Source organism: Vigna umbellata, chromosome 1 (genome assembly GCF_029865625.1).
Source record: "Vigna umbellata cultivar VRB3 chromosome 1, Vumbellata_1.0, whole genome shotgun sequence".
Taxonomy (NCBI): Eukaryota; Viridiplantae; Streptophyta; class Magnoliopsida; order Fabales; family Fabaceae; genus Vigna; species Vigna umbellata.
In genome coordinates, this window is record NC_142165.1 from 42,828,255 (window position 1) to 42,843,960 (window position 15,706).

The following is a 15,706-nucleotide window of genomic DNA, read 5'->3' on the forward strand; positions in this document are numbered from 1 at the left end:
GAATGATAAGATCAAATTTAATTTAGACACTCATTCCTGATTCCTGCACATATATGAAGATCTCAGTCAAACCGATCCACCTTTTATTTTCCACTGTTTCAAAATTCGAAGTTCGAATTTATCTCCCTTTTTCACTTTCCTGTAGAATTTGGAATTTGCTAGTGTGAACGCAATGAGCAAGGAGTGTTTATAATATTTCAAATTGCACTCTACAGTTGATAAATAAAGAAAAAGAAAATTACAAAAGTAAAAGAAAGAAGTCAAAGAAGTGGAGAAAACAATGAATTGGGTCCTAGAGCGTGTAACTTTTGATAAAGACACATCAACATTCTCGTCCCACACTAGCCTCCAAAAAGTTGCTGTGTTCTTCTAAGTGCTGATTAACCCGTATTGTCGCCCTTGGCTTTGCACTAGAAGCAGAATTAAGACCAACTCCATCACCTATTTTATTGTTTGAAAACGTGGCCACATATTCGAAGTCGTGTGAACGCGTAGTATACCTTGTTGTAGCTCTATATATATATATAATACTACCCCTAAGAGGTTACATATATTCCGCCGAACCATTACTGACAGTGTTAACCTCAGACTGAAGAAAATACAAGTAGAAAGAGTTGGAGCAAGATCATGAGGGTGTTTCCTAGGTTCAAGTTTCTGTCACGAGCAGTGCACGAGGAACACGAGGGTGAGCATGATGGGGAGAGAAGCAGGTACCCTTTAACGGAAGGAAGCTTGTGCACGTCCTTAACGCTAACAGTTTGGAAAAAATCCCTAGTGATTAGTTGTAAAGGGTTCACCGTCATTGATTCGTATGGAAACCTTGCTTATAGGGTTGACAATTACATCGGGCACCCCAATGAAGTCATTCTTATGGACGCTTCAGGAAACTCTGTCCTCACTCTGCGCCGCTCCAGGGTATGCATGCCTTCCCCTTCATCTTTCTTTCTATGCTTTAATGCATAAGTTGTTCAATTTCTCTGTACAAGACTTTCAAGATCGAAGCAGATGAAAATGTGATAAAATTGCAATTTTGTAACTGGTGAAAACTCTTTATAAACAAATGGGATACGACCATTATTGCACTGTTTGCACTAACTATAATATGCGGATGGTGGTTCTTTGTTAATTATGTAAAATAGTACCTGTGGTTTGTAAAAGAATTTAGTTAAAATGTACTATCAGAACGATTTTGTTGTGCACACGTCTAATCATAGATCTGTTTGAAGTGATTTCTGATGAATTAGGAGTGTAAACATCAAATACGATTGGTTGATGGTTGATGCCATTAAGAATTAAATAATTTAAGATGGTATTGTAGATGACATGTTGATTTTGTTTGATTGCAGAAGCTGGGATTAGTAGATAGCTGGTTTGTGTATGAAGGGGAAAGAGGGAAGCAGGGTACGAGAAGTAAGTGGAGTAAATCGAATAACAGTCCAGTTTGTTGTGTAAGGAAGCGTGTGAATATTTTAGACGGCAAGCCCAAGGTTCAGGCCTACGTGTATCGTGTAGCATCGGACTCAGATAAACGACATGCGGCATTCACAGTTGAAGGTTCCTATGCACATAGGACATGTAAAGTGTTCGATGAGTGCAAGAAGGCTGTGGCTGAAATCAAGAGAAAGGAGGCCAATAGCAAAGACGTCTCTTTCGGGATAGAGATTTTTCAATTGGTTGTTCACCCTGGCTTTGATCCTAGCTTTGCCATGGCACTCGTTTTACTACTGGATCAAATGTTTTCGTAATATTCTCCTAGAGTAACACGTTTCTTGTTTCTATATCCACTACCATTTTACTCCAAAGGCATTGTAAATTACAAGAGATGTTTATAAAACGAAAAAGACAATTGACGTAGTCAACTATTTACAGTGTGTTTAATTTCGTGTTTAGGAACAATGAACGCACGTCAAGCAAGAAGCTAGACAGAGCAGCGTTCACGTTTTATTTGGTTTGAGGTGGAAAACCGCTGTCACGTACATTCACAACGTGGAATCAAAGATGGCTTAACCTGTCATTATATCTTACGAATGGGAATTCATTTCTTACTTGTGCTTCACAAGAGACTGATGAGTATACAAACAGTTCAAATCATCGGAGACTTCGTCCTCCCTATAAATAAATGCCTTAAAAGTTAAATAGAAGGAAAACTCGTTCTATTCAATAAATAAATGAGGAAGGAACTCTATCATTTTACCATATTTAAAAGACAAGACTATTTGCAAATGGACAGTATTGTAAGGTACACCTGCACATGGATGCTAATAAATTTGGATCCTCTTCAGCTCCCTTCCCTCCTGCGGCCATCATGCAGCCAATATCTAAACCCTTAAATTTGTTATTACACAGAAATGGGAGAGCGGAGAGATGAGAGTGTATAATGGATGATTGGAATTTCGAATAGAGGGAAGTGTAAATGGAGAGAGGCCGGAAGGATATGGATCCGAAACTGCGAACCTAGCAATTTGGCAATTACCTCAGTAGAAACTAGTATAAGAACCATGGTTTAGAATGATAGTTGCATGCAATAAATGAAAGATCCACACACAAAGAAACAAGGAAACTTAATCTTACTAATTCATCGTACTCTGCGGTGAGAAAAAATTCTGCTGTTTTATACACCTGTTTTAATGTTACAACATTTGAATCCTGTTTGCCTCTGAACGTGAACACTAGCAACGAATTCATCGTAGGCTTGCAGCCACAACATAACATTATATACAAAGTAGCCTTTTACTAACCTAACACCTGCTAATCACACAACAGCTGCCAGCTACTGATGTGTCTACAGTCAATAATTGTTTGATCAATCTGTGTTGTCTCTTCCCCTTTTCCAATCCATCACTACTAATTTTCCAACCTGCTGCTGACCATCATGAACCTTATTTAAATCCCTTGCAGGCGGGGGCATCATACAATGTTGCTTTAAGATGCTGGCATTTGTACGTTTGTTTTCCACAAACGAGTCTCTAACTTGTTTACTAGGTAATGATCTACTTGACTTCGAAATAGGCCACACAAAGTGTCCTTTCTTAGCATCATTATTGTAGTGACTACTGTTCTTGTTCTCAACTATGGAAAATCTTGCCTTCTTTGAGGGAATTATCTGCTCCATACTTCTGCCTGCCATGTCAGATCCAATCGTTGAAATTGATCTTGAAGTCATCTCTTCAAGTTTTTCATTTGATTTATAATGGCATGCTTTCATGGCTTTTTGTGAAGTTTTCCTTTGCCATCTTAATATTCCATCCGAGCTCTGCCTTGGAGAGCGAGTTGCAATTTCACAGAGAGTTTGTGCAGCAGTTAATATTCTTGGACAACGCTCATCTGTCACAAAGAAAAATGTCAAGCAGGAGATCTCGCTATACTATAAACTTCAGTGAAACTTTTAGGTTAACAGGAAAAAGATTTACAAAACAGTTAAACAAGTGTACACATGAAAAAAAAAACATACCATTTTCTTTAGTATCAACTTGGCCTCCCAGTTCTGTATTTTCAGATAGAAATCAGTAGATCATTCACACAGAGAGATAGAGGGAAGGGGAGAAGAAAAGAATCAGAAGATAGAAAGAAACTAGAGATGAACAGTAACAGATTCAGGTAGCCTAAGAAAATCTTTACCTGCTTTAGCTTGAGAGTCTTCTGAACAAGATACAGAAGATGAAGAATCCAACTGATGGAAAGGACGGTTAGCAAAAAAAGATGAGAAATTCTTCTTTTCTGAACTACCAGACGAAGGAACAAGGCTCTGATCATAACTGAATGTATCAAGGTTTGTGAAGGAACTACGATCAGTATTTGTAGAGCCCGTAATGACACCTATCCTCGACCATTTACCTTGGCATGTGCTTCTACTCGCTGATGACTTAACTGCATCAGAATTAGTTCTAGAATGACCACCAAAAGCATGTGACCATGTAAAGGCAGGAAGGCTAGGCCGACGAGACAACTGTTTGCCAGAGCGTTGGTCATTATTACTATTCTTTGTGGTGGCAGCAGGCTTGGACACATCAAGCAGCAAAGACTCTAATTCCTGTAATGGATGGACTGCAAGTCGTTCCAAAACATCCTTTGGCTGATGTAATGGGAAGTCAAGCGGACTAGTTGAACTTTCTATTTCGCTACAATGATCCTGGATGTCAAGAGCTAGTAAGTTCAAAATGATATCAATATTATATACAGTTTTATTATCAGTGAAAGTAACTAGGCATAGATGCACATGCAAAACCAACATGTTTTCGTGACTGGAGAAGCCAAATATGATGAAGGCAGCCTTTATGTAGCATATATGACAAAACTCATTGAAATTAAAATTTTATTTTATAAAAGCCAAAAATTAGCCCTGGCCCACCGGTCTCTGCTTATTCAGGAATAAGACTGTACAATGACCTTCCCACATACTTTCACATTGTCATGAGCCTTTGGCACAGGGTCCATTAGTTCTTTAAAGCCAAAAATGAAAAGATACTTGAAAATTTTAATACTAACCTTCTGACATGAGGACATATCTAATGACTGCTCTTTATCCCCATTACCAACACTTTCTGCTGCACAAACTGAACTCAATTGGCAAGTGGACATTTTCATGTTGGAGGAGTAGTCCACCTCAGACATATTTTGGGACTGAATAGATTTCGGGAGCTGAAGGATAGAGCACGCCTTTTTAACTGAATTCAAAAAACTTACACTCATATTTGATGTTTTTTTCCCTTTATCTTTGCTTAAAATGGGGCAGTCAAAAGTGCCCCTAAGGAGATCATCTAACGGTGGTTCATCCATAAGCTTTGTGACATCATGAAAATCATGTTTCAGACCGTATAGCCCTGGCAACAATTTCCAAACAAAAAACCCTTTGAAATTTGAAGTTTCACACAGTAATCACAGCTTTAGAGCATAAAAGAAACCAAAAAAGTTATTCTGGTAGAGAAGCTACGCATTATTAAACTTGTTAGTATTAATTAAACAGCTTTTATTAGTTGCTTCAAATTGTAGATAAACAGTGTTAGAACATATATAATTTGCTGATATCGTCACATGTGGGTTAGCTACTAATTCTCAGACATATAGCAAACTGATGCAGAATCACATTAGTAAGCAAAAAATTTCATATGTTCGCAAAAAGATATGGCTCAGAAATAAATATAGATCATAGTTAAAAAAGAATAAATAATAGTCTATACCTCTACAAGTGCAAAGAATTTAACATAATTAAACTGCCTCTTCAGTGGCACGAGTATAACCAACCAGAATGATATCGTGTTCAAGATTCAAGAAGAATGTAAAAGGGTGCAATTCTTGAGAAATCAAGGGCATTATTGTAAGAAAACTGTGGTTCAAGAATATCTGTTATGAGCAACACAGCACGTTTGATTGCCTTTACTGGATAAGCACATAATGAAAATAGACCTGTTTCTGCCTTCAATATCATTATAACCACGATGGCAAAAACAAGCCTCGGTTGTTTTATCAACTTGGTTTATGAAAGAATACACAATGTTTTTATTTCTGTATATAGTTAAGTAGACAACTTCAGACAGGCTTCCTCAAATGTTAAACGGAATGACCTGAATTTTTAGATAACTTAAATAACAAACAGATTAATCTTCCATCACAATGTCCAAGATGTACACTAAACAGATATATAGGGGAAAAACTTCATCAAGAAAGAGAAATTACATGAGATTTACGGAGAAAGAGAACAATAGGCCAAGCAATTACATTACATACCAAAAAAGTTGTTCCCTGAACTGGTAGAACTGAATATTGATGCACACGTCTTCATTGAGGATGAATCAAATTTAGTTTTTGCAGAAGGCACTTTAAAATTCCTCTTATCACCACGTTTGCTAGCATTGCTCCTTTGCTTTGGTAATTGACTTTTCTCTATACCAAAAGAAAATCAAGGAACAAAAAAGGTAAGAGCGTAGATAGGAAAACCACTGATAACTTGTTTGGGGGGAATATACCTGGAGAAGTACAGCTTAAATTATTTGACCCAAGTTTATCCGAAATATCCTTTGACTCCTCAATTCCAATAGGGCTCAAAGAATCTTCCGGCTGGGATATCCGGGGCCTCTTTGAACATGAACTATTAGTCCTGCTGGATTTTGCAGCTTTTCGTTGTAACGATACACCTTCCAATCTGGAATTAATTACAGGACTACTTTTTCCATTAGCGCTAGGAGAATTTTTGGATGCCTCTTCACCCTTGAGATGAGGCAGCTGACTAGAATTCTTACAAAGTTGAGTTTCTGCAAATTTGTTGCAGGAGGAAAACTCGGCTGCTGTTTTTATATTTGCAACATCTGGCACAATAACAGTCGGTCAATTAAACCGTGTAATAAAACAAAAAGATGATGACGATATGGTTAAGGAAAAAAGAAATTAGTTGGCAAAACCCAAAGGAACATCTCAACCACTACCACAGGTGTCCACAAAACAGATATCAGATAGCATGGGATAGGAACTAGTGTTGAAAGTTATACAACTGCAAAGTGCAAAAAGAAGCACAGTGGTTTAATCTGACACCCTATTTGGGGATGACTCGGATCTAAGCATTGAACAAAGAGAGTGAGCAAATCCAGATTCTCCACCACTAAGCATTTTCTCCCAATTCCTGACGCTTAGCTAACACATGCATGGCATATCAAGTTAAACCTTCCCTTATTTATTCAAGAAATATTATTGACAAGTGTAAGAGCTACACAGCCGCTGCCTTAGTCAGAGCACGAAGTTTGTCCCTAGGTTCATTTCTAACCATAATGATATGAAATTTATCAATATCCAGGCCAAAAAACAGTACAAAATCGCATAAATGATCTAAAATTACATTTCCCCAGCTTTCAAAATTGCATTATTTCATAACAGTCAAGACCACTAGCAAACAAACACCATAATATCACAGATCAAATCACAAAATCCCCAAAGCCAAGGACACACCCATACACATGCAGCAGTAACAAAAAAATCAATACAAGGGTAGAAAACAGTAAGGTAGAAAAGAAAACAAAAGAAATGAAAATAAAATTAGGGAAAGGATAATGAGAGAGAGCAACCATTTTGAATTAGCGAGAAACCCTCGGATCCCATCAATTTGGGTGTGGGTGCCAAGTCAAGTGGTAACGGCAATTCGAGAGCGTCCATAGACGGAACCCTAAACCCCTTCGCGAATCTGGTGGTGATGGTGGCGAGTGAGAAGTGAGGAGAGAGAAAGTGAGTGTTTGGTAAGAAGGAGCATGTTGCGGCTGTTGAAGAATTTCTAGGGCAAATTTTGGGACTCAAAGATCGCTATATATAGTTTTCGGGAAATGATCTGAAGCCTTTCGTCGGTGGGGAATATTCCGGTGAGGACACTTCTACATTATTTTTATAGCACGCCTTTAATCTTCTTTGAGGCTGTTTTTTTAACCTCCTTGACGTGGCATTATCCATTTTCTGATGCATTAATAATACAGTGGCGCATGTTTATAACCCACATTAACGGACTATTACTGTAACTGACCTTTATTAAAGATATAAATGCATTTTTAATCACTCATTTATTTTTATAATTAAAAATCTTTCTCCTTTTTAGCCTTTATCATACTTAAAAACATCTTATTGTATACATCATTTTAATATATATTTTTAGTTTCTACAATAACAGCTAAAATGAGTTAAAAATGACACTGTAGATAAATATCCTACTTGCTTTATTTCTTCTTTTTACTTTTATTCCACCAATCAAATTTTCCCCTTTTATTTATATATACTAATAAAATTACATTTATATGTTCATGTTTTTTTATGATAAATAATTAATTTAATTTTAAAATATAATTATATTTAAATAAATAATCATTTAAAAAGATAAATAGTAAAATAAAAAAATTATTATTTTAAATTAAAAATAATAAGATAATTATTTTAATTTTTAAAAAAATCATTTAAAGAATGAAATTGAGTGTGTGTGTGTCTATATATATAAATATATATATATATATATATATATAGAGAGAGAGAGAGAGAGAGAGAGAGAGAGAGAGAGACTTTTTAAAAATATATAAAGGAAAACTTAATTTGCCAAATTATTTTTATTTTTGCTCTTAGTTAAATGATACTAAAATGTAAACTGAAAAGTTACATTAAACATATGAATTAGAAAAAAAAACACCCTCCAAATCCAGTGGAAGAAAGTTATTATAACCTATTAAATTTGAATTGAGTTGAGTAATAAGAATGAAATGCAGTTGATTTCCTCATTGATTATTTTAAGATTTTTTATTGTAAATGCAATGTAAAAAGTGCATAAAAAAATTCAAATAAAATAATTCAGCACCTAAATTGATCAGTAAAAAAAGCGTTATAACTTAATTGGTAACATGGAATTTATAATTTAAAAGTGTATTTGCATTAAATTTAATAAAAAATGTATCATTTATTATTTGTATTCTATTCAAACCCACCTAACTAACTAACCGGAGTCATTTATAAAAATAAAAAATAAAAAATAAAAAGAAAAACTCAAGCCCATCTAGGATTGGTAAAATTCAGAAAACTACTAATGTGTTAACTCGTGTATTTATTTAGTTGTTTATTAATAATTAGGTTTCAAATTTATTCTTGTTACAAAATACATGTTCTGTGATTCTGTGCAACCTAATTATATGCGTTTCAAAGCTCTCTTTGACAAAGGATGAAACAGATAGGTTGTCGACTAGATATACGTGTCAATAGCAAGAACACACATAGTGAAACTTTCCATGTGAAACATGATTGGTCAATTTTGTTGAAATTCAATCCATTGGTCAAACTACTTAACTATAATAATAAATCTATAATAGGATAAAAACCCCAGTCAATAAGTTAGAGTCAAATTGAATTAAAAAAATATAAATTTTGATATGAATTAAAAATAAATTCAGTTAATTAAGAATCTAATTATCTAGTTGAATATGTTGTGAGTCATTGACTCATCGTATTATTAATAAATTATAAATATTAAATTATATTAAAAATATCAAAACTTTAAATACTCTTTTATCTTTAAATATATTTCAATTGTATTGTATTTTTTTAACTTTTTATTAAATTCTAATTAAATTTTTTTGTAACTTTTTTAGATTGAAAATTATGGGTAACCCTTAAAACCCCAACTTAGTGAAGTACATGTGTAAGAGAAAGGAGTGTTTGAAATTCAGAAAGTGGAAGACATGTGTGTGATGCAGATTGGACGAACGGTTTTAACGGTAGGAATAAAACTTAAACTTTCAAATTTTCGTGCCACTTCTCTGCATGCACTATTCATCTTCAATCTTCTGAATCTCCTCCTTCTCTCTACCATCTCCACCTTCTCTCTAAGAAAATCTCATCTTTTCTTCTTCTGATCACCTCTCAGGCACCGTTTGAACTCTCCCAACGTCAAGGGCTTTCATTTTAACCGATGGAGTTGTGGTTCTAAGCCGGTGAGTTACTTTTTCCTTAGCACGTTCGTTTCATTTCACATGCAAACATAGATTTCTGGTTGCATGAGTGGACCATCTTATTTTGAGTATTTATGGTCTTCTGTTTGATTTAGTTTCTTAAAGCGTGACTGTCGAACGCTAAGGTTTCTGGTAGTGGTGAGCTATATTATGCATCTGTGAGCGTTCGGTTACGTTTAGAGGTAAGGAAAACTTATATAATTTGATTAAGATTCTTGTTTTGAATGGTTGTATGTTTGTATGATACTTTGTTTGATTATTTGATGAATATGAAATATTCGTGTTACTACATGTTTGGATGTGTGTATGGACGATTGATAAATGGTGTGAACTGAGTTGAAATAGGGTTTGATCTTCAAATTACAGTATTCTGAGTAAATTCTGTAATTGTGGTCGAGCGTCATTCGTGATCGTTCGATTCTTCATGGAAGTGTAAGGTCTTAACTGAATTCTCATGCTTTAAGGATATTGTCTGAGAGTCACTCTGTAATACTCTGCAAAATTGTGTAAACTATAACCGAGAGTCAGTATTGACCGTTCAGTTTTCCTTTGAGTGTCCGTCTAGACTAAGTTCTTATTCTGTAGAGAATTTAGTTAATGACAATCATTTTATATTATTAGATAAATGAGTGTTCGGTCTAAGTATAGTTCTCCTTTAGGTTTCCTAAACAATTTAGTTAATGTATTCTATACTACTTAAAGTCGTAAATGTTATCGTTATTTTTCATTAAAAAATAAGTGTGGCGTAATTGTGTATATATATTCCTTCATTTTATTTAAGTTTAGTAGTACTCGGTCTTGGACCAAGCGTTCGGTCTCAGTAGCGCTCGTTCTTGATAAGTGTTTGGTCTTGGACCAGCTCTCGTTCAATAGTGTTCGGTTTCTACAATGCTCGGTCTTAAACCAAGCGTTCTGTCTCGTCTCAGTAATCTATTATTACCGTTTTATTTTAAATAAGAGTGTTCGACCAAACTCAATAGCGTTCGTTTCTTCATAGTATCTCGTCAGTTATTAGTATTTGGTGTCAAACAGTATTGGTCTTTAAATGGTGTTCAGGCTAGAGTCTTAGTACACGGCTTAGACTTCGTGGCGTTCGGTTTGAACTCTTAAGGGTCAGCTCATTGAAGCAGATCAATTTATAAATAGCGCTCAATCATGTTAGTTTCTAAGGAGTGTTATTCCATTAAGACTTGTGCTATGATGAAAAAGTGTGATCTTATTTCAGTTGAATATATTGATGATGAAGTATAAGGGAATTTGAAACGTGATACGAATGAAATAGTTTGGTTATGAAAGAGTATTCCAGGGAGGAATATCTCAGAAAGTGGTTATTGAATGGTAAAGTATGAATGTGGGCAAAGCTTAGCAGGCGTTTATTCTGATATTCCGTGATTACTAATTCTCACTTAGAGAGGAGTAAGTCATATGTGGGAATGACAGGAGGTCCTAGTCCATAAGGTTAACTTGGACAGAACGGATTAACCTCGGGTGGCAACTGTTGAGGGTATCCTAGTTACTACATCACTCGGGTGCACAAACGTCGTAGCTACACAGGATTCATACAGTCCGGACAGTCAGAGTCAAGTGGTCGGTCCTTGCATGCCATGATGTATGAATTATGATATGGTTGTTGTTTGATTTAATCACGAAAATTGTATGTTTTATTAAATCAATTAAATTACATAAGCTTACCCTATTTATTCTCTTGTCTGTGTTGTACGTTCGATTTTTTGTCCTGTTGCAATGATCATCCGTGTGGATGTGAGCAGAAGGAGAAGAATTGTTGGAAGAAGCACTGGAAGAGGTGGAAGTGAAGGCCGAACCTTAGGAACGTTCGATTATTATTGCTACTTATGTTCTGTAGAACCGTTCGTTATTGGCATTTTGGAAACCATTCGTTTTAGGCGGTAGAATTTGTAAAGTTTTAAATTATGTACTATTTTGTAAGGCCGTTCGGCCATAACTGTGTTTCCGATCTTTTGTAAGACTGATCTGTCATATTATTAATATGCGATTATTCTCTTATATGATTTATACTGTAATTTTGGGATGTTACATGTCGGAACAGATTTTTAAATTTTTAAAACTCAGTGTTAAGTGAATTAAATTTGATTGGCTTACTAAGTACCAACTTGTGATCAAATCAAATGACCCATGATAATTCTAAATAAAATAAAATAAAATAAATCATACGGTAAGTTTTACCAAAAAATGTTATATTTCAAATAAAAAAATTAACTAATTTAACTCAATTTATTATTTTATTATTGTTGTTTATCTTTACAGAAAATTTAACTTTGAAATTGAAAGTTTCAAATTAAATGCAAATAATAATATAAAAAATTATTTATAAATTCATTATTTTAATTGTTTTTTATAAAAGACAGCATTGTAATGTCTTATATAAATTTACTCACTGTGTTTGTCAATGTGATATAGTATTACATGTAATGTGTTTGTCCTATTTATAATAAAAATATATATATATATATTTTCATAATAATATATATATTTTCTATAATAATATATATTTTTCGTAATCTACTACTTCATGACCCATAGGGCCCTAGTGTTTAATTGATATTTACGTGTGGCACATTCTTTTGTCAGTTAATTTATAGTATTGTTATAATCACTTTCCAATTTCTTTTATTTAGTATGCCCTCTCGTAATTACATTACTAAGTTTTTTTAAGATTTTTTGTCAATTAATAGTGTTATTATAATCACTTTTCAATTTTATTTAGTATACCTTTCACAATAACCTTATTCACAAGATTTTTGAGAGTTTTTATTTTTTTAAACATGTTCATGAGGCATTTCGAGTTTTTACAACTTGTTTTTATTTATTTATTTTTTTAGTTTTTTTCTCAAATTCTGTACATATCAATATTTTATCCTTTTTTTTTTAATTTTATGATTGATTTCCTTCCTTCATTTTCAAGAGATTTTAGTATGTGGGAGACAAACAGTAGGTTTAAGGCAATATGATAATGGGTTTATGGATTGAGATAATTGTGATTAAAAATGTTTTCGTTGAAAAAATAATATATAATGTGAAAAGATTCGTATACAAGAGAGATTGTTAGAACATCTTTTTCCCCTAAACAACTAAATATTTTTAACATATATCGTTTTAGAACTAAGTACTTTCAAACACATATTAATTTTTTCATATACCAAGTATAGTTGTTTCCAAAATAACAAATACAAGGTCAACTCATTGAAAATAAATTAATCATATCTTGACCATTGATGAAAAAAGACAAGTCTAAAAAAACTAAAAAACTGAGATGGAAAACTTATAATGACGGTTCTTAAAACACGCCTTTGAGAAATATATACAATCAATTATCGTGACTATTAACTATTGTTAACCTTTCGATAAATTTTGATTTAGTTAAATATTGATTTATAATGGATATACTTGTAATTAAAAATACTTTATATATTAGGTGCAATTCTAACTTACATGCATTAAACTCATTATAATAAGTTTTCACTTTTTTTTCATCACCAAAACATTTACTATATATATCACTTAAAACTGAAACTGACCTATAGTAAATGACCTACAAAAATATTACTACGTCATCCTTTATGTTATTACGTATTACGTCATTTTTAATGACATGTGCATGACACGTGTTCATCATCATTTTATATTTTTACACTGATATATTTACAATATTTATAAAATATAAGGGCAACATATATACTAATAATAAAAATATAATTAACTAAAAAAAATATTACTTACTGAATATATACTAAGAGCAGGTAAACACAAGTAAAACCAATTAAACTATTTTGCTAATGAGAGAAAAATAAAATGCACCCTATCATTATTGATAAAAAGCTTGTAATATATTCTATAGAAGAGTAAATTTGTTACCTTTATGTATTTTTCTAAAGCATTTATGAACAAACAGGCAAAATAGCACAATCAATTATAGACTTTGGAAGATACCACAAAATTTTACATATTATTTGTTTCAGTGTATGGACTCTTCATGAAGACGAAAATGCAAGGTAAGTTGCATGTTTGTTTTGAAGAATATGCGGATGACTGCAAGCACAGATTGGGTGATGAAAGCTAGAAACTTTATTCTTTGTAGTGACAAGATACGAAATGATGTACTGTTCGCGCATGTTGTTTAAAAAAAAACACATTATTTTTTTAATGAAATATTGGGTGCTTTTTATGTGTTACCATATGCTTTTAATCATATGTAACATAGCCAAACATTGAGATTAAATAATACAACTTTATTAATGCAATTAATAGTTGTAATAATAATAATAATAAAATATGTTTTTATAAGACCAAATTAATATACCTAAAAAAACAATCTTGAATTTCTCACACGTGTTTCCACTGACCATTTCTATTTCTTAAATTGAGGTGTCATAATTATTTGTCTTTTCGAAATTGAGAGCGGAAGATGATCGCAAAAAACACGACTCAATCAAATGCGTCGGTATAGTAATTAATGGATGTAGTTAATTTAATATATGCAATTGTTATTTGTACTATGTTTTTGAGTCTTTACTTAAATAAAACTTTTGAAACATTTTTTTATTTATCATATTTATTAAATCATTCACAACTTTTTTTTTTCGAATATTTTTATTCATCCCTTAAAATAAACAACGCTACAATCATCTACCTGAATTTTTAAATTCATCCATTAATTGATTTTCAAATCCTTTCCTGAATCCAGACATATCTTTCAAAGTATTTTCGTTTTCATATTTTTCAATAACTTTTTATCTATGAAAGAAAAATAAAATATAAAAAGTATGCAATCTTCTACAAATGCAAGGCTGAAGAAAAAAAAACATACAGCTACCAATGCACGTAGCAGTAAACAACTTTTGCATGATAAAAATTAAGAAGATGTTTTTTTAACAATTTTTTTTTGACAATTTATAATAGTTTATATGGTAGTTTATGATTGATTCATTTTAAATATACATACTAAAAGAATAGTGACACATAATCTATTTTCAAAAAATTATTAACACATTATCCTAAAAATTATTTATTAAAATATATAACATAAAATTATTATGTTTGGATGAGACTTTAACGACCAACTTCTGCATTTTTCTATATATATAATCGATTCGAGATCCAATACGAGGTATTTTGTTTTATAATAATAATAATAATAATAATAATAATAATAATAATAATAATAATAATAATAATAGAAATAGAAATAGAGTGCTACATATGTCATTTTGCTCATTCTTATTTAATGTATTTCTTTATTTTTTTATATTGACGTAATCAGATAACAAACTTGAAAAACTGGCTTATCGATAGAATAAGGAAGAATAAGGAAGATAACTGACATCACTCAACCACCGTTGATTTTAAAAGAAGACATGCACTATGAATAGATACAGTCATTTTTACTTTCGTTGACATTAACAATATCTTCTCGTCAATTATTATTTTCACATCTCAATATTTTTTATTTGTTGTACTAATTCACATTAAAATTGAATTTAGATTTCCGTTCACATTAGATATTATGCAGAAATGACTCAATCAGTTCGCACTGCTATACACAATAAAAACGTGAATGTCCCTGTAACCTTTTCTTTTATCAACCCTATAAAATGTCCACAAAAATGGTAAAAAGTGATTTTTTTATTATAGAAATTCAGGTTAATTTTAACATTTATAAACTATTATAATATAACAAATTAAGATTCATAAAAATATCATAACGTTGGTTTTCCATCTTATTAATACTTACGCTTTTTATTTACTTAAAACAGATACAAATTATGTAAAAAAAACGTAATTAAATTAAGTAAGACACTCAATAATTCCAAATAACATTACCAAAAAAAAAATTACATGGAAATTAAAAAAAAAAACTAACTGAGTTCTAAAATTAATTCCGATGGAAAAAAAATTCCAGCCTTTTCGATTGTTATTAATTTAACAATTTAAATAACGAAAACCAATTGAAAGATCAATACAAATTCAAATTCCCATGATCAATTCAATGTTTAACCATGTTTTGACTTCTTACAAATGTAATAATCTTTACAAATTTATGTTCTCGTGTTTTTATTTGTAAGTTTTAGATATTAGTTTATTCTTCTAATGTTGTTTTATTCCATACCTTTAATAATATTTGATTTAACTTTAAAAAATATAAAATATTGATTAAGATAACAAATTCAATTATGAAATTTTAGATTAATATGATTAAATTATGTTTAGGT

The 15,706-nt window shown here is 32.0% G+C and overlaps 2 protein-coding genes across 2 annotated transcripts; one reads left to right on the forward strand and one right to left on the reverse strand.

Annotated features, from left to right (window-relative positions):
• The first annotated feature begins 419 nt into the window (after positions 1–419).
• LOC124827303 (protein LURP-one-related 17-like) lies at positions 420–2,045 on the forward strand. Its single transcript, XM_088103218.1, has 3 exons — positions 420–915; positions 1,347–1,741; positions 1,891–2,045. Exons 1-3 carry the CDS (start codon positions 628–630, stop codon positions 1,952–1,954), a joined length of 747 nt encoding a protein of 248 aa, XP_087959344.1. The 5' UTR covers positions 420–627; the 3' UTR covers positions 1,955–2,045.
• Positions 2,046–2,550: 505 nt separating this feature from the next.
• On the reverse strand, positions 2,551–7,369 carry LOC124827301 (uncharacterized). Its single transcript, XM_047300326.2, has 7 exons — positions 7,053–7,369; positions 5,964–6,302; positions 5,725–5,880; positions 4,486–4,820; positions 3,619–4,129; positions 3,452–3,484; positions 2,551–3,324 (listed from the first exon to the last, which is right to left on the reverse strand). The coding sequence occupies exons 1-7, from the start codon at positions 7,138–7,140 to the stop codon at positions 2,804–2,806; spliced, it is 1,983 nt and encodes a 660-aa protein (XP_047156282.1). The 5' UTR covers positions 7,141–7,369; the 3' UTR covers positions 2,551–2,803.
• Positions 7,370–15,706: the final 8,337 nt, after the last annotated feature.